General features: G+C 36.5%; 1 protein-coding gene across 4 annotated transcripts in view; it reads right to left on the bottom strand.

The window, feature by feature from the left end:
* The window catches only part of LOC148939969 (spindle assembly abnormal protein 6 homolog), a 98,437-nt gene that overhangs the window by 9,550 nt on the left and 63,141 nt on the right, over positions 1-25,746 (bottom strand). For all 4 annotated transcript variants that reach the window (XM_089105958.1, XM_089105956.1, XM_089105959.1 and 1 more), the window contains 2 exons: positions 22,427-22,576; positions 16,290-16,358 (listed from right to left, as the gene is read on the bottom strand). In XM_089105958.1, coding sequence (XP_088962084.1) covers positions 16,290-16,358; positions 22,427-22,576 — 219 coding nt within the window. The remainder of the gene's footprint in view (positions 1-16,289; positions 16,359-22,426; positions 22,577-25,746) is intronic.

Here is a 25,746-nt window from a genome sequence, read left to right as displayed (position 1 = left end):
GGGAAGAAATTCAAGAAAGAAACTGGAACAAACGAAGGCGTTAAAACATCAGTGTCGGCAAAGAGGGGGGGGCTTGCCCCCCTGGAAATTTGGGACTATAAAGTAACTATAAGCAAACCAAAGAAAAAAGATCAGAATAGGGAAAAAACATGGAAAAAATGTGTGTTGCGCCATTGTTGGGCACCTGCCAATAGATTTTGACCCTTAATAAGGAAAATATAAGTTCTAATTTGTGAACTTATATTGTGAGTGATCCGTTTCCAGTTTTCTCCAAACATTCAAAATCAAATTCTTCATAGTAATGAATGGTAAGTAAATAACGATCCTTTTCAAAAACGAAAGTGTAAGAGCCTAACTATTGATAATATTCAATTAAAGAATCATTTTTTTATGGTGATCCTAAATATGTATTTGTTTATTAGTAATTAGGGCAGCTATTAGTATACAGAAAGTTCGTTTAATTATAGAAAATACAAGGAAAACAACTTAATAAGGGGTAATTTCGGTAAAAATATGCTGTCAACTTTAGCTTGCATTGCAAGAGTACGCATGAGCTGATATATGAAGCCTCTATAATCAGAAATGTTTCCTCTGATCGGATTGCTAGGAATTTTTGTATTTTCCCCTGAACGGATACGTTTTTTTTGTGTTTTATTATCATTTAGTTTTTTTTCCAGGAGTGATTGTATTTACCTAGTTGTCACTATGAAAAATATTTAATTTTTTACACTTCTGAAGTATAAAGGTATCAAAAATATTGGTTTTTGGTATTCTAAAAATGTTGAATTAAAAATTTTATTTGATTTTCTTCATTTTAGTTTTAATGTTTTACTTTGAGCAAAATACTTTGATAATGCGTTAATTTTTATAAACAATTGAGTCTAAAGGCATTAAATATTTTGGTGTTTGATAACCAATTTCAAAACTGCCGATATTGGTAAAAAATATCCGTCCAACGCTTCGGCCTTGCTCAACAGAACTTAATGCTGGGAGATCAGATATGAGTTTTTGTAAGTAGGTTATTGTTTTGTGTATTTTTTTTGTAATTAAATACTTTTTTTCATTTTTGTATACTTTAATTGACATACTTTTTTCCATTGCTTTTAGAAAAATGTTTATCTCTAAGCTTCATTAAATAAAAAAAAACAAGTTTTTTCAACTGGAAGTAAGGAGCAAATTTAAAACTTAAAACGAACAGAAATCATTACGTATATTAGGGAGGTTGCCCCATCCTCAACACCTCGCTCTTTATGCAACGGTCTTTTGACCCTTTTAAAAAAGCTACTATTGTTCTAACCAAACAACCCTTGGGTTTCAGTTGTTTTTAAACAATTGGGGCAAATTTAAACTTTAGCGTAAAGAACGAAGTGCTAAGGAGGCGGCAACTCCCCTTATATACGTAATAACTTCTGTTCGATTTAATTTTTAATGTTGCTTCTTACTTTCAATTGAAAAAAAACTTTTTTTCTATTTAATTTCTGACTGCTTTTTAAATAATGCCAGGATACTTGGCTCTTACTCCACGGAAAAAACCCCTTCCCACAGAAATATCTTCTGGGCAATTCAATCCTGGCGAAAATGTACCCTGGAAAATTACCCTTAACATCTCCACGACTAAAATTGAATCGGTAAAGAAAAAGCAAGACATATAAAGAAATTTCTTCCCTGGGAACTTCCCTCTCTATGGAAAATTCTCCCCGTGCAAAATGCTTCCAGCAGAAAATTCGTCCTCCCTCCACACTCGAAAAATGTATGCATACTTCCCAATAACAAATAAAAAATAGTTAAATTTTATAACTTAAAAACCTTTCCCCAGGGGCTGTAGGGGGGTCATATTATCTCTAAAAGACAGAGTTATTGAGCCTTTCAACTATGCCGAAGAAAAAAGCAATTTCAAAATTTTCATCGGACAATTTTGGGGGAAAAGTGGCGTGGGAGGGGGCCTAGTTGCCCTCCAATTTTTTTGGTCACTTAAAAAGGGTACTACAACTTTTCATTTCCTTTAGAATCGGCCCTCTCTCGACGTTTTAGGCCCACTGGATCGATATGATCACCCATGAAAAAAACAACAACAACAAATAAACACGCATCCGTGATCTTTCTTCTTGCAAAAATTACAACACTCCACATTTTTACTGATATGAGCTTGAAACCTCTACATTAGGATTTTTTGAAACGCTGAATTCGATGATGTAATTTTCATAAAAATTTCTATGACTTCGAGGGGGTCTTTTTCCCTTTTTTCAAAAAGCAGGAAAATTTTCCCAGGCTTGTAGCTTTGGATGGATAAAACTAAAGTTAATGAAACTTAAATATTTGGAATCAGCATAACAAGCTAACCCTTTTGAAATATCTGTTGGTATCAAAATTCCGTTTTTTAGAGTTTCGGTTACTATTGACCCGGGTCGATCTCCAGACAGGGATCATTGAAATATTGATCGTTTTTTCTGTGTTACCAAAAGTATTGTATTCATAAAACTTTACAGTTTCATGAAATGTAATTAAACAAATAGAAAATGTTTTTCAATTAAAGTAAGATACTTTAAAGAACTTCGTATAAACAGAAAAAGAAAATAACACCATTTAAAATTGCTGAAAACTAAGTTCATAGCAGTATTTGCCATCCCAAAGAAATTTCCTGTCGGGGCTGATAACGACCTGCCTTGTATTTTCGAGCTCTGTGATGACAGATATGGGAATGTAACATATTAGCTGAATAGAGGAACAATTTACTTAATTCCACTTTTGCATTACTTGTTTTGCAACTGGGAAGCCTAAAATGTAGTTATTGATACTTTTAAATCAATTAGCTTCTCAGAATTTTAAATTGATTGCAAATTCGTCTTCTTTGGGGGAAATTCGTATTTTGGTGCCCTAAAATACCAAGAAAACAAGACTTCCCCTGGCCCAATCTTTATGGTCACTTAAAAAATAGCTTTAAATTCACGTTTGAATGAGCTCCCTCCCAATTTTCTTGGGCCTTCAGTTTGATACAATCACCCCTGTGAAAAACAAAACAAATAAACATGCATCGACGTTGTTTCTTCAAAAAAAAAAAAAAAAAAAGCGAAATTTCACATTTTGAAAATTGGAGCTTGACACCCCTATGGTAGGGTTCTCTGATATGATGTATCTAATAAAGGAATTTTTAATAAGATCGCTTGCTTTTTTGGGGGTGTTTAACCCTTTCTTCAAAAATCAGGGAAATTTTCTCAGATTTTTGGTTTTGGTGGGTAGCAGTAAACTGAAAGAATTATATATATTTAGAATCAGCGTAAAAAGCCAATACTGTTGGTGTAGCAATTTTTATGAGAATTCCAGTTTTAGTTTCGGTGAATATTGCTCCAAGTCACTTTTTACTTCCAGTTTTTTTTATCCCAAACTAATTGATAAGATTCTTTTGTGACAAATTTTTTTTTTAACCTGTTCATTTTATTTAGTTGAATAGGACACTAAAAAGAAAAAAGGTTAATTTGACAGCTGGATAGTAAGTTTAAATTTAGTTTTTCGTTCGCTATTCTTTTTTTTAAATATCTGAATATATAAGGGATTTAAGTTTGAGAGGGGAAGAATTGTCCTATTATGAAAGAGGTACATTTTACATGGCCGTTATAAAATCAAAACTTGGTATCTACGCAGGCAGAGTGATCTTTGAGCATATCTGTTCCTTCTCTAAACTATTCTAAGGCCTAAGAAATTGCATAAAGACAAGTCTAAACGTTTTATTATCTACAAAAGCCATAAATGTTAGTAATTTTGGTTTCAGTTTGATTTTCTTTTAACATTAAATGCATAATAATTAAATATATTATTGGTTAAGTAAATTGATCCCTTTGCCAGGAATCCTTGTCGTTTAAAATTTACTATATTTTGAATCATTTTGCATGCAATTTAATTGCTATTTTTATTTGAGAGTGTTTTCCTAAAAGTGTTTAAAAACAAACTTATTCATACGAAAAAAAATTCCTGAAATATCTTCCGTCCCTCAACCACCACTGATATTTTGGCGTTTGCCCCCCCCCCTCTGGAAAATTTTCTGACGGCGCCCTTGCGTTAAAATAGATATTTGCGCGCATTTTTCCTAAATAAACATTGAAGATAATTAAATCCACCAGCTACCTTGCTTTGGATTAGCTTTATGCTATCTTTTGATGGCCCAACCATAGCTACAACATCTATCAAACACTCTCATCGGGGGAAACATGGAGGTAGACACAAAACTGGGTTAATTGATACCAGTGTTAATTTCAACTAAGACCAAGACTAAAGCCCTACCACATAGACCAAGTTGCCGAGTACCAGCAAATTACTTTCCTGCTCATAAAACGGCGCCTGTGCTCACTCTTTGGTATAGCGAACTGGTTGTGATTAGCGACTGTAACAAAACGCCGCCTGCTCTACGTCCACAGCGTTTTTCAGCTAAACAAAAGCTGCCTAATATAATCGTGTGTAACGAGCGTTCTTTGAACATTAAGATCGACAAACTCGAAGTTATAATCAAGCAGAACAACGCCTCAATCGCAATAATAAGTGAATGTTGGGACATTACTTATGAGTCAGCGCGCATTAAAGGCTACACTGGCTACTTTAATACTCGTCGTGACCGTGGCCTGAATCGTCGTGGAGGCGGCTTAGGACTTTACTTTCGGGACTATTTACCGTCAAAGCTGTTAAGCGATCCAATTGACTCCGACCATGAGATATTGTGGACGGAATGTAAACCAACACATTTATCAAGAAGATTCTCGTGTTTGATAGTCACTTCGGTCTATTACCCTGAGAGTGCCAGAAACAGGAAAGATCTTGTTGAACACATACAGTTTTTCGTAGAAAAAATGTGCCAAAAGTATGCCTCTCCTGCCTTTGTGATTGCTGGTGACTTTAACCAAAGAAACAAACAGCGGGTTTCCAGTGTCTAGGAATTGGGGTAAGTCGTCGTAATACCGTCCCATCAGAGTGGCAGCATACTTGACTTGATCTTAACGAACCTTACAGACTTCTATGACGCACCGCGGTCCCTAGGATCCCTTTAGACTTCCGATCATTTCATCATTTTCTGGGAAGCAAATTCAGCAATCCCCAAAACCAAACGAGTCAAAACTACTATACAAGTCAAAACACTATACTAACAAGAGATTCGATTTTTACGTTCGGTCGCTGTATCGGCAACTACAAATTTTTGATGACAATTGCTCCGAGCCGGACATCAACGTCAAAGTCGGTCTTGGTTGTGATTTCAGAGGAGACATTTCTCCTGTGAATTATTTATAATCTGGATACCAGCAATTTCGCAACCTAACCTGTGAACAAAACTTCTTGGCAACTGAAAAGTAAACACTAAACCAGATTACTGGTACTTTTCTCGTTACCGTTGATTATTTTGAATTTATTGAGATTCAAATTCAAATTAGTGTTCGAATTTGTGATTTTGAATAGTTCAAATGTTTCGAAAAAAGGAGCCTCAAAAACAACCTCCTGGTAGAGATATGAGTGAGTCACCATTTCAACCATCTTCAAAAGCCCTTGCTAGAGCCCCCCCCCCCCTCCCTACAACTATGTCTGTACCAGCGACCTCTCTGAAGGGTATTCATACCCTAAACATGGATACCACCCAATGTCCATCATCCTCAACAACTGATACTGAAAAAGACGAAGAAGGCTTTAAGATAGTAAACTCGGCCAAGCGTAGAAGACAGAGAACAAAAAGTCCACCAGATTCAGCAACAATACATCAAACCGATACCACAAACAACTCTTTAAGAAATCCAGCCGATTTCCCGGTAATTATTCAACAAGTTCCCCAAACTGATAATCGCTTGTTTAACAACTGTGATCTACCAAAGTTGCGAGTTTCCCTCTTCAAGACCATTGGTTGCAACTTTAATATGAACATGAATAGATCAGGATCCCTAGATATCCTTTCGAACGATCCCACATCAGTGAAAAAGGTAAAGGAGCTGAAAAGTGTTGAAAATATTGTTGTCACAGCCCGTCTGTGGTCCCCAAACCCGATACAAACAAAGATTGTGCTCTACAATGTCCCTAAATCGTTTCTAAACTCAGACCTGATGGAAGCAATGATGAACGAAAAAGGTGAATGTATTCCGGTCTCTAGTGGCCATATCCTTGGTTACGATACCACTGAAACCTCAAACTTTAAAACATTGTTGTTTGAGCTTCAAGGACAATTTAATATTGACAAAGTGTTCCTCTTTGGCCAACAAAAATCTTTCAAGCCATACAAAGAAAAGCCATTACAGTGTACTAAATGTCTAAAGCTTGGGAACACAAAAAAATACTGCAGAGATGATTCCAACATTTGTAAGATTTGCCTAGGCAAGGACCATAATGAGTCAAACTGTCAATTTAACCCAATATGTACTAATTATAAGGGTAAACACCAGTCCCTAGACAAAGGAAATTGTCCCAAATATAAACAAAGGGCAGAGATACTAAGAATGGCAAAAGAGCAAGAACTTCCAATCCCTTTTGTAGCAATGCAAGTCCCAAGGACACCAATAGTCCCCCATTCCCCAACAGGCCCCAGGCAACCAGCAGCCCTCAGACCATCAGCAGACCCCCAGGACACCAACAGTTCCCAATGCTTCCCCTAGAGTTGAAAATTTTCAGAATAATCTCATCCGCGATAGAACTAATCCATGGTTCCCCTTGATACCAAGTGCCCCCCAGAAAACCCTGAAGAACCCCCTTTTGGAAAATCCTGCGCAAGGAAAGACATCAAGACCAACAAAACTACCTGGAATTACTCCCCAAAGATTTCACACAGTAACTCCACATGCTTTGGAAGATGAATCAACCGTATACTTGAAATTAGTCAGCTTTACAGTTACCTCTATGTTCATCCCCAATTAGAGTTACCCAATCAGTTGAAATGCATTATTCTGAAGAATTTGGCAAAAACCCACTTCGACAACACCATAGTTTCAGAAGCACAAATTCAAATTGAGAGTGTTTTAAGCCAACATAGGCCTCAGAGCTTAATTGAGTCAAGTCAATCACTCAACAGTAACAGTCAACAATGACTTGCCCATAACTGTAGTATTCCCGTGCATACTAGCAGACGTAGACCTAACCACCCCCCCCCCCCCCTTTTGTGAAACACTGCTCTCTCACAAGAATTAACTTACGAACAATTTTGTTCTTGTTAATTTTCTTTCAGTAAATTAACTTACTGAAAGAAATATAAATGTTTTTACTTTTATAAATTTAATAAATCAAGTAACATTAACATTTTGATTACTAAATATCAGTATATGTATATTAAAATGACAATGCACATTCATTTGTATTTTTTCATTAAAGTGCAAATTTTGTTCTGCCCTTGGGAAGGCATAGGGGGTTTTGCGCCCAACTTATGTTTATTTCTGTTCGTTTTGAGTTTGACTCGGTTATTTATTGTAATTTCTGTTCGTTTTGGGATTCATTTATTTATCGATGCTGATTTGTGGTAGTTTAACGCTTGGTAGATTATTTGTTTTTATTTTTACTAATTTTTGGTTTAATGGAGTTCTTTAATTTTATTTAAAAAAATTATTTTGTGGAAACAGTTTTTATAATTAATTTCTGTTCGTTTTATATTGACATAGTCTTTTCAGGGAAAAAGAAAATAACACTTTAAATCTTTTCGTTTCTTAAGACTTTATAGTTTGGCCTTCTATTTGTATGCTGGAGAAAAAATTTCAGCAATTTTTGACAACATACACCCTTTTAAAAATCTGGACACAAATAGACTGTTTAACTTAGTTTCATACCTCCTCTAGTTGACTTGAAATGGTAAACTTGATACCATTCGCAAAAAAATCTGTTTACTTTCTTTGATAGCTTGGATACACTTGCGATATTTTGATTTGGTTAAATTTTAAGAGCGGGAGTAGCCCCGAAAGTTTGAACATAATACCCTCAGTCGTTCTTGGGATACTGCTGAGATGCCTTATTTGGAATTAGCATTATCACAGTGCATTTTGATTTAATCTTAAGGCAACATTTAGTTTTTAAACATAATGGGCAAATGGGAGGGTGGGAGTGGAAGGAGTATTAATTGCCCTCCAATCACTTTCGACTATTAAAAAGGGAATCAACCCTTTCTATTTTCAATCTAATGAGCCCCTTTCGGAGTTCCCACGACAACTCCTTCGATACGAAGTGCCCTGGTCTAAACAACAACAACAATAAAAAATATCACTTAATCACTTTCGATTATTAAAAAGGTTACTAGCCCTTTGAATTTCAAATCGAATGAGCACTTTTTCAAGTTGCTACGACAAAGAATTCAATAAAAACATTATATGCCCCCAGGGCATAACTTATAACCCTTGACCTGAGGGGTGTGGGGGAGTGTCCTCCTAAAAAACATATTTTCTATCTGGAAATCAACTACGCTGAACAAAATGACTATCTCATAATTTTTATTGGATGTGTTTGGGGGAATGATGGGAGTGGGTGGGGCTAGTTGCCCTCCAATCACTTTCGACTATTAAAAAGGGCACTAGCCCTTTGAATTTCCAATCGAATGAGCTTTTTTGAAGTTTCTACGACAACACCTTCTATAAAAAACCTTATATGCCCCCAGGGCATAACTTAAAACCCTTTCCCTGAGAGTTGTGGGGGAGTGTCCTCCTCAAAACATATTTTATATCTGGAAATCAACTACGCTGAACAAAATGGCTATCTCAAAATTTTGATTGGATGTGTTTGGGCGAATAATGGGCGTGGGGGGCGAGTCGCCCTTCACTCACTTTCGACTATTAAAAAGGGCACTAGGCCTTTGAATTTCCAATCGAATGAGCCTTTTTTGAGGTTTGTAAGACAACGCCTTCTATAAAAACCTTATATGCCCCAAGCGCATAACTTAAAAACCCTTGCCCAGAGGGTTTTGGGGGAGTGTCCTCCTCAAAAACATTTTTTTCTATCTGGAAATCAACTACGCTGAACAAAATGGCTATCTCAAATTTTGATTGGATGTGTTTTGGAGAATAATGGGCGCGGGGGGGGGGCCTAGTTGCCCTCTAATCACTTTCCACTATTGAAAAGAGCACTAGCTCTTTGAATTTCCAATCAAATGAGCCCCTTTTGAAGTTTCTACGACAACACCTTCTATAAAAACCTTATATGCTACCAGGACCTAACTTATAATCCTTGTCCTGAGGGTTTAGGGGGAGTGTCCTCCTCAAAAACATATTTTCTATCAGGAAATTAATAAGCCTACGTTAAACAAAATGGCCATCTCAAAATTTGGATTGAATGTGTTTGGGGGGAATGATGGCCGGGGGGGGGGGGGGCTAAGTGCCCTCCTATCACTTTCGACTATTAAAAAGGGCACTAGTCCTTTGAATTTCCAATCGAATGAGCCTGTTTTGAAGTTTCTACGACAACGCCTTCTATAAAAACCATATGTGCCCCAAGGGCATAGCTTAAAACCCTTCCCCTGAGGGTTATGTGGGAGTGTCCTCCTCAAAAACGTATTTTCTATCTGGAAATCAACTACGCTGAACAAAATGGCTATCTCAAAATTTTGATTGGATGTGTTTGAGGGAATGATGGGCGTGGGGAAGGGGGGGGGGCTAGTTGCCCTTCAGTCACTTTCGACTATTAAAAAGAGCACTAGCCACTCCAATTTCCAATCGAATGAGCCCTTTTCAAAGTTTCTACGACAACTCCTTCGATACGAAGTGCCAGTCGAAGAAGAAGAATGCCCTCAGGGCATAACTTAAAACCCTTGCCCCGAGGGTTGTGGGGGAGTGTCCTCCTCAAAAAGATATTTTGTATCTGGAAATCAACTACGCTGAACAAAATGGATATCTCAAAATTTTGATTGGATGCGTTTGGGGGAATTATGGGCGTGGGGGGGGGCGACTTGCCCTCCAATCACTTTCGACTATTAACAGGGGCACTAGCCACCCCAATTTCCAATCGAATAAGCCCTTTTCGAACTTTCTACGGCAAAGCCTTCGATACGAAGTGCCTGTCGAAGAAAGAAGAAGAAAAAAAACACATTGTTGCCACATCGTTCTTTACTTAGGCCGCGCTGGTGCGCTGCCTATGATCGATTTTTTGCAAGACCGTTTCCAGTGTGTCTATAGTTTGTTCACAGGAGACACCAACTTCGAATGGGCTGAGCTCACGTGTGGTGCTCCACAAGGCACGAAACTTGCAGCACTGTTGTTTTTAGCTGTTATAAACTTTGTCCTTTCTGAGTTTGAGGACAGGTTTAAGCGTGTAGAAGACTTGTCAGTTCTTCTGAAATACCTCATTGAAAATTCCGAGGCAGCTCCCCAATCCAGTGATGCAATGAGCAACTTTAAAGACCAATGTACTATCAACAGCTTTCAAATCAGCGAAGGAAAAACCAAAACCCTTCGCTTTAATCCTCTAAAGAGAGACTGTCAGTCCTCCTCCACCGTATCCTAGTGTATCTTCGGCTGTAATTCGCGGTGTCACATTTAGCGTTGACTGCTCTTATAGTACTCATGTTGATACAATCACCAAAAAGGCAAATGGTGCGACGCGTACCCTTATCTTACTACGTCGTTTCGGTTTTTCTGTGTCCCGGCTTAAGACGGCTTATCTTACATATATTTGACTAATTCTCGAGTATGCTTCCCCTGTATAGGGCCCTCAAGTCAACAACACAAGTTACCTAAGCGATCAACTTGAGTCACTACAAAAAAGAACCTTTAAAGTTATTCTTTCAGACGCATAAGTAAGTTATGAATCGGCATTATCGACCCTACAACTACCGTCACTTCACGAGCGTCGTTTGGGTTTGAACTGCAAATCTGGCCAATTTCTTCTTAGCAGTGAAAAACTTAGAGAGATTCTATCCCCAGTTATGAGGAATAAAATGAACGCAAGGTCAACTAACAAAGTTAGTGTGCGATTGCCTACTCCAAGAACAAACCATTACGCCAATTCGTTCATTCCTTTTTACATGTCAGTGTTTAATAAGTTATAGTCTCATGTTTTTCTTGTTTTCGTTGTAAGTACTTGCGCCATTTAGTTGGAATTTTTATTCTAAACTATGATTGCTTGTATAAATAAAACTATTCTATATCTTGAATATCATCATTTATTCATTTTTGTTTTCGGATTACAGAATATCGTCAAGCTAAAAACAAAAGTATAATTCTGACCTTTTTTCTTGAAACTAAATTGTTAGCTCAAAGTGGAAAAGCTTAATGAAGTAGACTTGTATCTACTGGTCAAATTTCCACATGAAATCAAGAAAGTAATGTGACCAAAAACGGAGTGGCATTTTCTTTGCATCAAAATTAGCAGAACTTAACAGGCTATAATTTGATATAACGAATGGTAAAGAATATTCACTGGACACATGGCAATCTTGGGCCTATTAACTTCGGTTCCATTGTAACTGAACCACCGTGTAACTGAACCCCAAGCAACTGAACCCCTGTAACTGAACCACCGTGCAACTGAAACACCGTGCAACTGAACCACCGTGCAAATGAACCACCGTGCAACTCAACCCCCGTGCTCCTGAACCCTCATGCAACTCAACCCCCTTTAACTGAACCCTCGTGCAACTCAACCCCCGTGCAACTCAACCCCATTTAACTAAACCCCCGTGTAACTGAACCCACGTGCAACTGAACCACCTTACAACTGAAGCACGGTAGAACTCCACCACCGTGAAACTGGACTCTCGTGTGATTCAACAACCATACTTATATTGAGTAAAACACAAGTTAGAATCTTTAAATGTCCAACCTTGTTGGAATTGTTTGCTTTTTTAAGTCTTTATATAAATTACTGTCAAGAGGATTTACAAAAATGCTCTGTTTTGTTGTCATAAAAACAAAGAAAATCGGACGTCATAAACTCTTAAATCAAGATTTATTTCTCTTTTTTATGTCTGTTAACGGGGGTTCCCTTCACCCTGTCACTTTCTACGGGTTTAAGCGTTTACCCCCCTCCCCAACGGAAAATTTCCCCTCCTCCACCCATGGAACCCCCATCACCAGGAAAATACCCCCCTCGCGGAAATTATGGTTTTCAAAATTTAAAAATCTTCTTTGAGTCGTTTTATTTTTTAGTTTAATTGAGAAGTTCTAAGGGAAGTGGAAGAAAAGAATTTATGTCTAAATCTTCCCCCTCTCTCCGTGCAAATACTTTCTTCTCATGAAAGATCCTCCAGAACAACCCCACACAAAAAGTTTCCGTATGTTTCCGAATGACAAATACTATCTGTAAGCAATAGACAAATCAAAAAAACTTAAAAAGGAACTGAAACTTCTGCAATGGGGTTATCTGATTAGTTTGTAGCTAGGAAGAGACGGAGATATCTCAAAGGGTGCATTTTGATGCCAAAACATCTCAGCTCTCATTGGGCCTTCAAATAAATATAGAATTAGCTCTAAGGGAGATACGACAGGAGGATGGAGGTAGAAATTGTTTGATAATCCCTTGGCATTTCTAGTATTTTTTTTATAAGCCGAAAGTGATTGGAGACTAACCAACCGCAAGAGGTTTTTTTTTGGGGGGGGGGATTTTCCACGGATAGGTATTTTCTGGGAGGGGGGTATTTTCCGTGAGGTGTTATTTTCCGCGGGGTATTTTCCTTAAGGGATGTTTTTGGCGGAGGGGGAGGGGGGGTAAACGGTGGCTCTTACCGTCTACATACTGTAATTTTTGTTACCACTTTGCTTATTTTGTTGTTTTCATTTTGTGGCATTTTCTACGCTCGTAGTTGTTTATCGTTTGGTTTGAAAAAGTTTAATTACCTGCTTCGGTGGAGGCGACACAAAAGCTACTTTCTCTTTGTGTTTGGAAACTTTTGGTTTGATTTTTTTTTCTTACGTAGATGAATCAGACCTTTCCTGAACGATGAGTAATAAATATCTGTGCTGAAAATATCGAAACTTTGAGAATTTAGATAACAAAAAAAAAAATCACTTTTGTTGCGCTTTCTTTAAATTAAATAAAAAGATTTTTTCGAAAAGCCATTTTTCAAATAAAAATAAAGAGCCACATTAAACCAAAGACTAGAAATAAATAAATTCCTATAATAATTCAAACCCAAAAGGATAAGAAATTACTACAGAAAAAAAAAGAAACCCAAAACGAACAGAAGTTAAAACAAACGATCATAGAAAGCATGGGGGTTTTGGGGAAAACAAAAAAAGGGGGATATAGAGTTACATGCTGAACCCCTGTTCTAACAAACCCCCATTTAACTCAAGCCTCCTTTAACCCAGTCCTCAAGCATCCAATAATATTGCCTAATATTTTTAGAGAACTGAAAATCTGAGTTATGTGGTTCAGTTGCACGATGGTTCAGTTACACGGTGGTTCAGTCGTACGGTGGTTCAGTTGCACGGGGGTTAAGTTACATGGGGGTTTAGTTATATGGGGGTTTAGTTACATAGGGGTTCAGTTAAATGGGGTTGAGTTGCACGGGGGTTTAGTTTACACGAGGGTTTAGTTAAATAGGGTTCAGTTGCCCGGTGGTTCAGTTACACGAGGGTTCAGTTGCACGGGGATTCAGTTGCACAGTGGTTCAGTTACACGGTGGTTCAGTTACACGGTGGCTCAGTTACAGGGGTTCAGTTGCTTGGGGTTTAGTTACACGGTAGTTCAGTTACACACACACCATAAACTTCATCTAAAGCAATAGAGGATATTCATGAATGGAACAACAATGTTTCACAATCTTTAGCACAAAAATCACAGAGCGTGTCGTAATCACGCAGATTTTCGAAAAGAAGTACGAAAATTTAGTTTCTAATGTTTTTGATTTAATTTAAATAAAATATAATAGTAGGAACTACTTTATGTTCCGTGGCTTCTTTGGATTCAATTTAGTTTCACATGGACACAATTATGTTGGGCTATATTCTATAATACGACCAAAAATGGTGCGGGATGATTTAGCTACTCATTGTTATTTGTACAAATTCTTCTGATTGAAACCTCTAAAGAAAAAAAAAGTAAAAAAAACGCTGTTCTTGCAAAAAGATTAACAAAGCTGCTGTCACTCTTCCGTCGAATTACAAAAATACGAGATGCGTCTGTTCGTTTTAGGCACGATAACATGTTCTTAAATCATGAAGGTTTGCAAATAATGTATATTTCATACTTGCGTATTCACACATTTTATCATATATAAACTATTTTCACACATAAAGTACTTGTTATAAAATTCTAAGATAAATATCTGAGTCAATCTTCGAGAATTAACTTGAGTGAAAAAAAAAATGGTCCAAAATTAAAGACAAGTCGGATAAAATATACTAGAATTGAGAATACCAAGAGCTAAATTACATAATAGACATAAAGAAACTTTTTAATTAAAATTTAAACTTGGGAATTGGACGGTTTATTGTTAAAGGAAGTAATCAATGAGGGAAAAAAACTGTTTCCATAGCGCCTAGTATTTGTCTTTAAGCTAGTTAGCTTCGACACGGCTAAAGCAAAGGGTTTTCAGGCCTTTTTTGAAACAATGTAATTTCTAAAAAGCATAACATTTATTATCTATGCAGATTTTTCCGACAATCAAAATTCATTGATCGTTACTATAGATGGTAGTGACATTTACAAGTTGTATCTTCACCAAGGATATATACACTCCCTGTTAGATACAAAATAAGAATTTTTGCATCTCATTTATAGAATCTCATTTATACAAAACGAGAATTTAATCACTCTTGCAAAATAGGCGATGGATTTTCCTGAATTGTCAAGTCACAAACACCATTAGGTTCAGTTACATAATGTTACTCTGAAGAAAATATCTCAACAATAATTCAGCTTATTTTTAGGGTGATTAGTTAGAGGGTACCATTCAGATACCAAATATTTTACGGGTAGTGTTTGGTGACACAGAGAAAATAAATAAAGTTTAGTATCCCAATACGAACGTATCTCGAAAATTATAAACTTGGGCAACGATTTGAAAAGAATTTCAGAGGTTGGATGCATGCTCAAGGATTCACAATCTGCCAATACCAAGTTATTTTAAAGAATGATAAAATTTGACGGTCAAAATCGGGAGCAGGAATGTGGCAGCAAACCACCATGAACGCAGGAGGGAAGAGTCCTAAAAATATGCTTTGATCCTAAAAGTAACACTATTTTTTAATTGCATGCATTGAAATAAAAATCAATCAGACGTTGCCCCTAAGTAAAACAAAGAAAAGGGTAGATAGTTTTCACCCAATATAGCCTCACTGAGTAGTTCAGCCGACGTTTTTATTTGCCACTTATAACAAGCTATAGTAGCCACGAGGATTATTTGCAGAAGCAGAATAATAACAATTTTGCGTTGAGCTCACCTAAGAAAAAACAACAAAAAACCGGCCCCAATAAATAAAAAATATAGTACGACGGGAGGGAGGAGGAGGGACTTTTTAAAAAAATGAAAATACAACCGAGGTATTTTTCAAAACCTCCAACCCTCCCCACCTTGATTGGAATCCCTTTGTAACAATAAATTTCCTTGGCTAATTTTGTCGAGCAAAAGGTGTCCTTCTACGCTCACTGATCCACATATACACGGAAGTTCATTTCCAGCCAAAGAAATTGCAGTTTCGTCTATTGGGGACTTGCCCCTACTTTTTTGCCCCCCCCCCATACACTTTGAAAAATAAACTTTTGGAGTATTTTCATTCAGAAATGCCTTTTTCGATATTTTTGTTGAACAAAACGAACAATTTGCCAACCCCCTATATTTTTGTGAATTGGAGCCACTCAAAAATTGGGCAACTTGAATATTGAGAAGAAAACTAAGTCACATCAATGAATTATAGGGGGATGACAGATTTTAGAAATCCACATAATTTTAGTCAAAAATTTCGTATTCCTCACTTTGCATGAACAAAAGACGTTTAAAAAATCTAAACTACCCAGTTTTTCATTCTCTTTTTAATACTATACTAGATTTATTTCTGATGTTATAAAAATATAATATTCCGTACAAACCTGGACAGTATTTACTGCTCTATTAGCTTCGATTTATACTGGTAGTTTTCCGTCAAATCGGTACAGATCTCACCAACTATAACAACTTAAAGGATAACAGTTGAATTAAACTGACAACTGCGATATTGTGAATAATATGTATTGATTTTGAACAACTCTAAGATGGAAAATATTTACTTTCTGTTTAGACTCTTGGAAAAAACAAAAAAACAGAAAAGTCTGATTTTGAGTTTTCATTTGATTGAGTCACTAGGCCCTCCTGTCGAAATACTTGCCCCCCCCCTGTCCAAAATGAAACTTCCATGATATACAGACTTTGATAAGAAATAACTCACGTTCGTTTCATGTGCTGATCCCAGCTGACCTTGCAATTTCATTATCAGCATATCTTTGTCTCTCAAATCCTGAAAGATGAATAATAAAAAAAAAAAGATACTACAAAATATTAACAGATATAATACAACTGAGAAATAGAATATACGTACTCCGAATGGTTATCCTTTTTTCTTATGTTTGCGAATATAAGGGTTATCCCTGCCGAGATATTTGCATACACATACATAAATGTAATCTCTTTAAACGAGCGGTAATTATGCATGCATGTATAAATTTTTTCTCAAAAATGGCTCCATACATTTAAAAAAAAATTGAAAAATAGAATTTCCTGCCCTAAAAAACCGATCTAGATAGGTCACGAGTTCGAGAAAATTCGCGTAGAGCCTTAATTTTGGAAACACACTTGTCCTTTAAATGACGTCACATTTTTCATCAGTACTGTAATGACGCCATGCACTGATATGAAAGTCTTCATATATGTAACTGCCATTAAAACCTTCACCATGCCATTATCATTCAAATGAATTTCTTGATTTGCTACTCCGGGACTTAAACTAAAAAATTATGCGATAATTTTGCAATTCATAATTGAGATATTTCAGAGCGTATGTGCAACAAACAACCCTAATGGTTACTAAATTACGTAACAACATCATTAAGTAACAAATCTTCTGTTAGAAGACAAGCTGCACCATCTCCCAATGGTGTCGTTTAGCTGAATAAGGTGATAAAAGAAGTAGATTTGAAGGTCCCGAATTCCCTCGGGTGAGTAAGAGGTAGGATTATTTCTTTTAGCCAATCTACAAGGAATCCTTCATATGGTCTCGAGAATATAAGAGTGAGAGATATGGAGCCAACAACTTTAAACCAGGTTTTCCATCTTTACATTTTAGGGAGGTTTTGAAACTTAGCTTCAATGTTTGTGAAAAACATCCACAAAAGGACAGACAAGGCAAAACTATATTGGTCTTTGCTTCTCTTAAAAAGAATAGAAAACTGGGAATTTATTGCTTCCTTTAATCCTAAAATAAATCTACAGCAGGTTGTCAGCTACGTCTTGAAACAGTGACTAAAAAAATTATCAGTTATTTTTTGTCTCTTATAAGATATAAGATATTTATTTCGAGAAATTACTATCACAAGCCCTGAAGGGCCGAATTCGAATTTCGAAGTCCATAAAAAAACAAACAAGCAAGAAACTCATAACAAAAGCACAACAATTTAAAGATTGGCAACCAATGAAAAAAAAAATAAAAATAAAATAAAATTAAAATAAATAAATAATCAAATATCGGAATGCTGTATGATTCCTTTGTCACTTATATTAAAAAACTTCAAAATGGCAACTAGTTAATAAGATAAAAACTAATAAAACTGAAAAAAAATAAATAATATGCACACTAACAAATGTTTAAAAAACAACATAAAAAGGGGATAGGGAACAAAAAAAAGAGTATAGAGAAAACCGAGCTGTTTCTTTTATTATATAAGAGAAACGACAAAATTTATGCACAAATTAACCACTATTTATTAAATCAGTAAAAAAAGGGATAAAAAATTTCTTATACCGCAAGGTAGTACAAAGAATGGGAGATAAGGTGGGGATAGGGTGGGACACAGTTCGTGGAGGACGATTTCTATCAGGTACATGGTATTCAGGGAAAAGGCTCGCAGTACGGGGGTTCAAAAGTGCCAACTTACCAAAACGGAGGCACAAATTATTTCTTCGTCTCTCGAGGGTCTCCAGGTTTGAAATATTTAACAAATACAAATAGGGTTTCTTGTCCTCTTTAAAAATAATTCTTGGAGCTCTCTTTTGGACATTTTCAATTTTTTGTGTTGCTTCATTAGAGAGGCCAGGGTGCCACACAGGACAAGCGTACTATAATATGGGACGCACAAAAGAAATGTATACTTGTAGTAAATGTGATTGGGGGCAACTGAATTTATTTAAAAGTTTAAGGAGGAAAAGCGAGGAGTTTGCTTGTCGTAGGATATTATTTATATGGGCATCCCATTTCAAATTAGAAGAAATTCTAACCCCAAGGAGTTTAAGAGATGTGACGGAGATTTCAGAAGGAATAGAAGCAAGAAAAAGGGGAGGGAATTTAAGGAAAGTTACTAAGACTGTTGCGTATTTAGAAGGGTTTACTGTCATGTCAAGGGAAGAGGCCTCACAGGCAATATCTTGGAGTATGCCCATTGGGTTGCTAAACATGTTTTTATGACATATCTCTAAAACTGTCAAGTCATCGACAAATTTCCATCTAATGTCATAAAGGGTTGAAAGACTGTTAATCATAAGAGAAAAAAGGAGAGGGCCTAGAATAGTCCCCTGAGGAATGCCATTAAATATGGAGAGGTGATCTGAGAAACAATTTAGATATTTAACTGCTTTAGATCTATTAGAAAGAAAAGAGGCAACGAGCTTAACAAGGAAAGTTTCAATGTGGAATTCATTTATAAGTTTATCTGAGTAAATTGTGGTTAATCAAATCAAAAGCTTTTTGAAGAACAATAGAAATCAGATTAAGCCATGTGTTTGATTTTTCAAGTAGCTTACCCATGGTATCAACAAGATGGGTCAGATACTGAGAGGTTGATGTGGATTTGAGATTAACAAAATGTCTAAGATCAATGAGTGGGAGGACTTTCATCTTAAGCCAGTCCGCGAGAAAACTTTCATACAATTTTGAAAAAATCGAGGTGAGGGTAATAGGACGAATGCCATCAAAGCCAAGCTTCCCATTTTTATTTTTGATTGGGGTAATTAAACATTGTTTCCAATATTGTGGGAACTGTCCAGATTTGACAATTTCATTAAACAGAGTGGATAGGGGTTTTGAGAGGTAATCACAGAAAGCTTTAATCAGATGACCAGGATTATCTAAAGGCCAAATGCTTGTTCGTTTTAGTTTTTCAATTTTTTTTACAACATCAAGTTGAGAAATATGTGGGAGTGAAAAAGGAACAGGAATATCTGGAAATTCGTAAGATAGTGGTGGGAGACTCTGGACAATAGAAGCCAGAAACTTATTGAGGTTATTAGCTGTGGTCTTTGGAGGTTCATTTATATTAAAATTTAGTTGTTCTTGACTCTTGCCGGTAAGTTTTTTAATTTCAGAGTACCAGTTCTTTGTAAGCTACGTCTTGAAACAGTGACTAAAAAAATTATCAGTTATTTTTTGTCTCTTTGAAGGGCGTGAAGGGATTTTCCTAAGCCGAATAGTAAAAGCAAATACGCATAGATTTGCTGCCTCCTAGCAGCTGATGATGCTACTTATTCATAGGTTGCCTCCCCTTTTTGACAAATTCCTTTTCACTGCCTTGAACCTGTCACAATTTTCAACTTATTACATATGGCTTGGTCTAACGATTGAATCTATCACTAGTTAGCGAATGCCCAAAATGAAGCGGCTTCCAAGCATTGCTAACTTCAAACTGAAAAAGAAGACTGGCAGATCTCATCTAGAGGCAAAGCTAGTTTACTGAGGGCTTATCTCATATCCAAAACGATCTTACTCATAGTAGATCTCCTCATTTGGTAAAATTAGCTGCTCTGGGTAATGATATGAAAATACTATTTTCTACATCCTTCTATCAGTGATGCTTTCACAACTTGTGATGTTGCATCACAAGTTGTGATGCATCACAACTTGTCCTCTGAACAACGCCCTTTACGTATAGGAGTGTAGGATAAGTCATTCTGCTGCCCCGCTCAAGGAATTCATAAGGCTAGGACGAACTTATTACGAAAGCTATTTCGTAACTAGTTTCTAGTAACGAAATAGCTTTTCTAGGCCAAGTTTCTAGGTCTAGAAAAGTTTAAGTTTCAAGGAAAAACTTGAAACTTGGAAGAGTCTCCGAGTTTCAAGTTTTGTGACTAATTTCTAGACCAAGGATCTGACTTTAAGTAGATTGTAATTTGAGAAAAAAAAAATGATGAAAGCAAAAAGAAAAGTTGGAACTTGAAACGAATAAACTTGTTGCTTCACAGTTCATGTAACAGATTCCACAGTTTATCTGCAAACAGGTTCCACAGTTTATCTGACTCCTGAGATCTTCCCATATTCACAGGATTCTGTAAAACCACGTTTAAGTGAAAACAGAAAACCGGTAGAGCAAAACAGGATTAGGAAAACGAAAGTCTGTAAAGACCTATAAAACCCAAGCAAGCTCAGTTTCTAGTAAAGCACTAATTTAACAGAATTCTACAAATATGAGGAAATATAGAACAGAATATATTAATTCATTGCCATAGCTGGAGCTCAGATGAGCATGTCAATCTAAAAAAAAAATTATAAAACAAAACAAGGGGCAACATCGAAATAATAAAGTAGCAAGTGCTACTTCAAAGTCAAGAGATTTAAATGAGTCATTGATAGAATTAACACGCGTCAAGAACCAGACCACGCGGTTTATGACTGTAATAGTGACCGTGTATTATACAAGATCACATCAATTGCACATATAAATGAGTATAACACGCTTTTGTTAGAAAAAATGGAACAATTTAAAAGTATAATGCATTATTAAATAAAATAACAAGCGCTAGCGCAGATACAGTATGTATACAGTAAAGAAAAAATGGAACAATTTTAAAATATAATGCATTATTGAATAGAATAACAAACAAACATAACAAACACTTACAGGCAAATCAATGAATAGACTACATAAAACACTAAATGATTCCTAAAATGATATGATTAAAACCCCGAATAAAATAATGGAAAATTATTTGCGATATCTCTCAGTATTAAAAGCTGGGTATGTCCTTAATTGTGGACAATTATTATTAATTCATCCGAGTCTCATGTTTGGTCTTTCAGCAGGGAGGTTCTCAAGGTCGGATAATAAACCACGATCAACAGAAGAGTTCAAACAATTTATTCTAAATCAAAAGTTAAACTTATGACTACTTTTATCAGTTGAATTCAGACTGAATTAGAGCACCAGATCAAATTTTCGGGCTATCGATATGTTATCAAATACTATCACATCAGCCAAGCTCCAAACGCGTGGCAGATTCTCTTCGTTTGGCTAAAGGTTTCATTTTTTCAGGAATTATCAGCTGTAATTCCAATAAATAGCTTGGAATATAATTTTAAACAAGATGGGATTTTTGTGTAAAAAAAAAAAAAAAAAAAAAAAAAGCAACTAAATTATTACATGATGTTTGTTTGATAAGGCAAATTTGTTTAATTTTGCATTATTGTTTAACCAACTTTTATTGACATATACAACTGGTTTTTTACCAATGGCAGCTTATGCTTTTTATTCCACTCTTGGGGGCACTGTCTAAAACGTATATACATAAAAATCAAAACAAAACTTAATAGCCATTACATCATTTCCAGACAGACACTTCTGATAATTTATGTCGATCTTTAACTCATTACTACTACTGCTACTACTAACAGCTCATTGCAGTACCAAGCCACTTGCGGCCGACATAGCTAAGCATAATTCTCCTCCATCCCAATCTATTCAAAGCGTCCCTCTATACACCCACCAAGGAAGTTCTAATTCCCCTTAAATCTTTCCTTACGACATCCTCCCAACTCATTCGGGGACGACCTGCTTTTAGTTTGGCCCTAGATGGTCGGCCGACAAGGACGATCTTTCGCAATCTGTCAACCTGCATCCGCAGAACGTGTTCTAGCCTTTTTAACCTTTCTTTTGAACCACATTTTTCGTACAGCTTACTGTTTGAAATACGGTCAGTCAGACGGGTACTTAAGACAATCCGTTGATAATTTCTCTGGAAAACACCTAACAAATCCTTCTCCGTCTTTCGGAGTGCCCCCACTTCCGACCCGTATTCATATACTGTCATCACTGTAGCATCCAATATTCTGATCTTGATTTGCATACTAATCTTCCTATTCTTCAAAACTTGTTTTTGCTGAAAAAAAAAACACTCTGGGCCTTGGCTATTCTACTTTTGACATTTTCACTGCACCCACAGTCTTTAATACTATTGCCACCTAGGTAAAGAATACAAAAAAAAAACTGGAGACTGGTGATTCTTTGGTCTTCAGGCGGTTTTCGAAACAAAGGCACTTAGAATGCACAATTTTGAGATAGAACAGAAAACTGCCGGAATAAAAAATGGCAATCTCAAGTGCATTACCTTTTCTAGAATGGATAACTTATTGCTCATCAGCTGGTTTGATTTTTCTTGTGATTGAAGCTCGGAATCCATACGAACTACTTTCTGTTTTGCAACCATCAGTTCATTGTTCAATATTTTACACTCTTCATTAGATGCTTTCAATTGAGCCTGAAAACATGAAAATCAGCATATAATTCGGAAAGGTAACTTACCTATGGAGATATAAAACACATTGAGCGAATTTGGCAGGATTTATGCCACTCAATTTCTCTTATCTAGCAACGATAGATTTTGACAATCGTACTAGTTTATTTCTTACGCACACTTGTTTTGTCGGCCATCAAAAATCATTGGAGTAACATAAGAACAAATTTAATCCTAAATCCTGATAATCAGAAAACATAAGTATTGGATGCCTTTGCATTCCTCCTTCCTATCCTATTTTAAATTTCTGTTTTGGCACCTAAGCTTACCTAAACAATCTGAATGCCTTCAACTCCAACCCGAAGGGAATATGTTCGGGCAGCCGCAGCGATGAGAAATGACTGGCGACTCTTCTTAAATGTCCTAAGCGCCTACAGAGGCACACGAGGATCTATAGTCTAAGGTCCAGCTGAGAATAACCCACCGAAGATTCATTTACCTGTGATTCTATTACCTAAGATTAGGCATTGAGACAAGATATATCATTTGGTATGGGATATATCAAGTATGTTGGTACAATATGTTAACGATGTAAATTTTAATGGTGTCGGCTACGAAATGTGATTTTATTTTATATTCGACCTACCACTGTTTTCTAGGGCGTTGAAACTACTCGTTATATTTGAGTTTAAAGTATACAATAGACGCTCTTCCGGAATCTGTGTTAAACGGCGACTTTTTAAATTAAAAAATATAAATGTATTTAATTTTCGGTTACAATGGACTGTGGTTTGCTTTTATTATGTTACAGCTAAAGCTACAACCATGATGACGCTTTGAAGTATAGTCAAAGATCCTGTATAATGTCACTAAACAAATGTGGGATGTCAAGCCAGCTTCAGTCTTCAGTACTCAGAGACATACTTGACCAGTCAGGCTTTTTCTTCATTATAAATATTCTGGCGAAAGTACAAACCACTTTCTTCGTAAAGAGTTTTGTCTGACTCCTCATCACCAAGCTATTCTTAGCAATATAAAAATCACAACCTGAAGTTTTGTCTGACTCCTCATCACCAAGCTATTCTTAGCAATCTAAAAACCAAAACCTAAAGTGATTCTTCGGCAATTTCTTGGTAAAAGGTCTAGCATTGGCTTTCCTTCTCTTTCTTGGTAAAAGGTCTAGCATTGGCTTTCCTTCTCTTTCTTGGTAAAAGGTCTACCATTCTTTCTTGGTAAAAGGTCTAGCATTGGCTTTCCTTCTCTTTCTTGGTAAAAGGTCTAGCATTGGATTTCCTTCTCTTTCTTGGTAAAAGGTCTAGCATTGGATTTCCTTCTCTTTCTTGGTAAAAGGTCTAGCATTGGCTTTCCTTCTCTTTCTTGGTAAAAGGTCTACCACTCTTTCTTGGTAAAAGGTCTAGCACTGGATTTCCTTCTCTTTCTTGGTAAAAGGTCCAACATTGGCTTTCCTTCTCTTTCTTGGTAAAAAGTCTAGCATTGGCTTTCCTTCTCTTTCTTGGTAAAAGGTCTAGCATTGTATTTCCTTCTCTTTCTTGGTAAAAGGTCTACCATTCTTTCTTGGTAAAAGTTCTAGCATTGGCTTTCCTTCTCTTTCTTGGTAAAAGGTCTAGCATTGGCTTTCCTTCTCTTTCTTGATAAAAAGTCTAGCATTGGCTTTCCTTCTCTTTCTTGGTAAAAGGTCTAGCATTGGCTTTCCTTCTCTTTCTGGGTAAAAGGTCAAGCATTGGCTTTCCTTCTCTTTCTTGGTAAAAGGTCTAGCATTGGCTTTCCTTCTCTTTCATGGTAAAAGGCTTCATTGGCTTTCCTTCTCTTTCTTGGTAAAAGGTCTAGCGTTGGCTTTCCTTCTCTTTCTTGGTAAAAGGTCTAGCACTGGATTTCCTTCTCTTTCTTGGTAAAAGGTCCAACTTTGGCTTTCCTTCTCTTTCTTGGTAAAAGGTCTAGCATTGGCTTTGCTTCTCTTTTTGGGTAAAAGGTCAAGCATTGGCTTTCATTCTCTTTCTTGGTAAAAGGTCTAGCAGTGGCTTTCCTTCTCTTTCATGGTAAAAGGCTTCATTGGCTTTCCTTCTCATTCTTGGTAAAAGGTCTAGCGTTGGCTTTCCTTCTCTTTCTAGGTAAAAGGTCTAGCATTGGATTTCCTTCTCTTTCTTGGTAAAAGGTCCAGCGTTGGCTTTCCTTCTCTTTCTTGGTAAAAGGTCTAGCATTGGTGTTCCTTCTCTTTCTTGGTAAAAGGTCTAGCATTGGATTTCCTTCTCTTTCTTGGTAAAAGGTCTAGCCTTGGCTTTCCTTCTCTTTCTTGGTAAAAGGTCTAGCATTGGCTTTCCTTCTCTTTATTTGTAAAAGGTCTACCATTCTGTATTGGTCAAAGGTCTAGCATTGGATTTCATTCTCTTTCTTGGTAAAAGGTCTAGCATTGGCTTTCCTTCTCTTTCTTGATAAAAAGTCTAGCATTGGCTGTCTTTCTCTTTCTTGGTAAAAGGTCAAGCATTGGCTTTCCTTCTCTTTCTTGGTAAAAGGTCAAGCATTGGCTTTCCATCTCTTTCTTGGTAAAAGGTCTAGCATTGGCTTTCCTTCTCTTTCATGGTAAAAGGCTTCATTGGCTTTCCTTCTCTTTCTTGGTAAAAGGTCTAGCAATGGCTTTCCTTCTCTTTCTTGGTTAAAGGTCTAGCACTGGATTTCCGTCTCTTTCTTGGTAAAAGGTTTAGCATTGGCTTTCCTTCTCTTTCTTAATAAAAGGTCTAGCATTGGATTTCCTTCTCTTTTTGGTAAAATGTCCAACATTGGCTTTCTTTCTCTTTCTTGGTAAAAGGTCTAGCATTGGTTTTCCTTCTCTTTCTTGGTAAAAGGTCAAGCATTGGCTTTCCTTCTCTTTCTTGGTAAAAGGTCTAGCATTGGCTTTCCTTCTCTTTCTTGGTAAAAGGTCTAGCATTGGCTTTCTTTCTCTTTCTTGGTAAAAGGTCTATCGTTGGCTTTCCTTCTCTTTCTTGGTAAAAGGTCTAGCACTGGATTTCCTTCTCTTTCTTGGTAAAAGGTCTAGCATTGGCTTTCCTTTTCTTTCTTTAGTGCCCCATATCCCAACAACCATAATTTAGCTAAACTCAGTAAGCCCCGTGTTAATTGGTGAAAAAAATGGGTCATAAGGATGCTATACATTAGGTGTTTAATCTTTATATAAGTTG

Source organism: Artemia sp. Qi Xiang Cuo, chromosome 20 (assembly GCF_049724085.1).
Source record: "Artemia sp. Qi Xiang Cuo chromosome 20, ASM4972408v1, whole genome shotgun sequence".
Lineage (NCBI taxonomy): Eukaryota > Metazoa > Arthropoda > Branchiopoda > Anostraca > Artemiidae > Artemia > Artemia sp. Qi Xiang Cuo.
The sequence above is the reverse complement of the archived record's forward strand: the minus strand, read 5'-3'. Positions and strand labels throughout refer to the sequence as shown.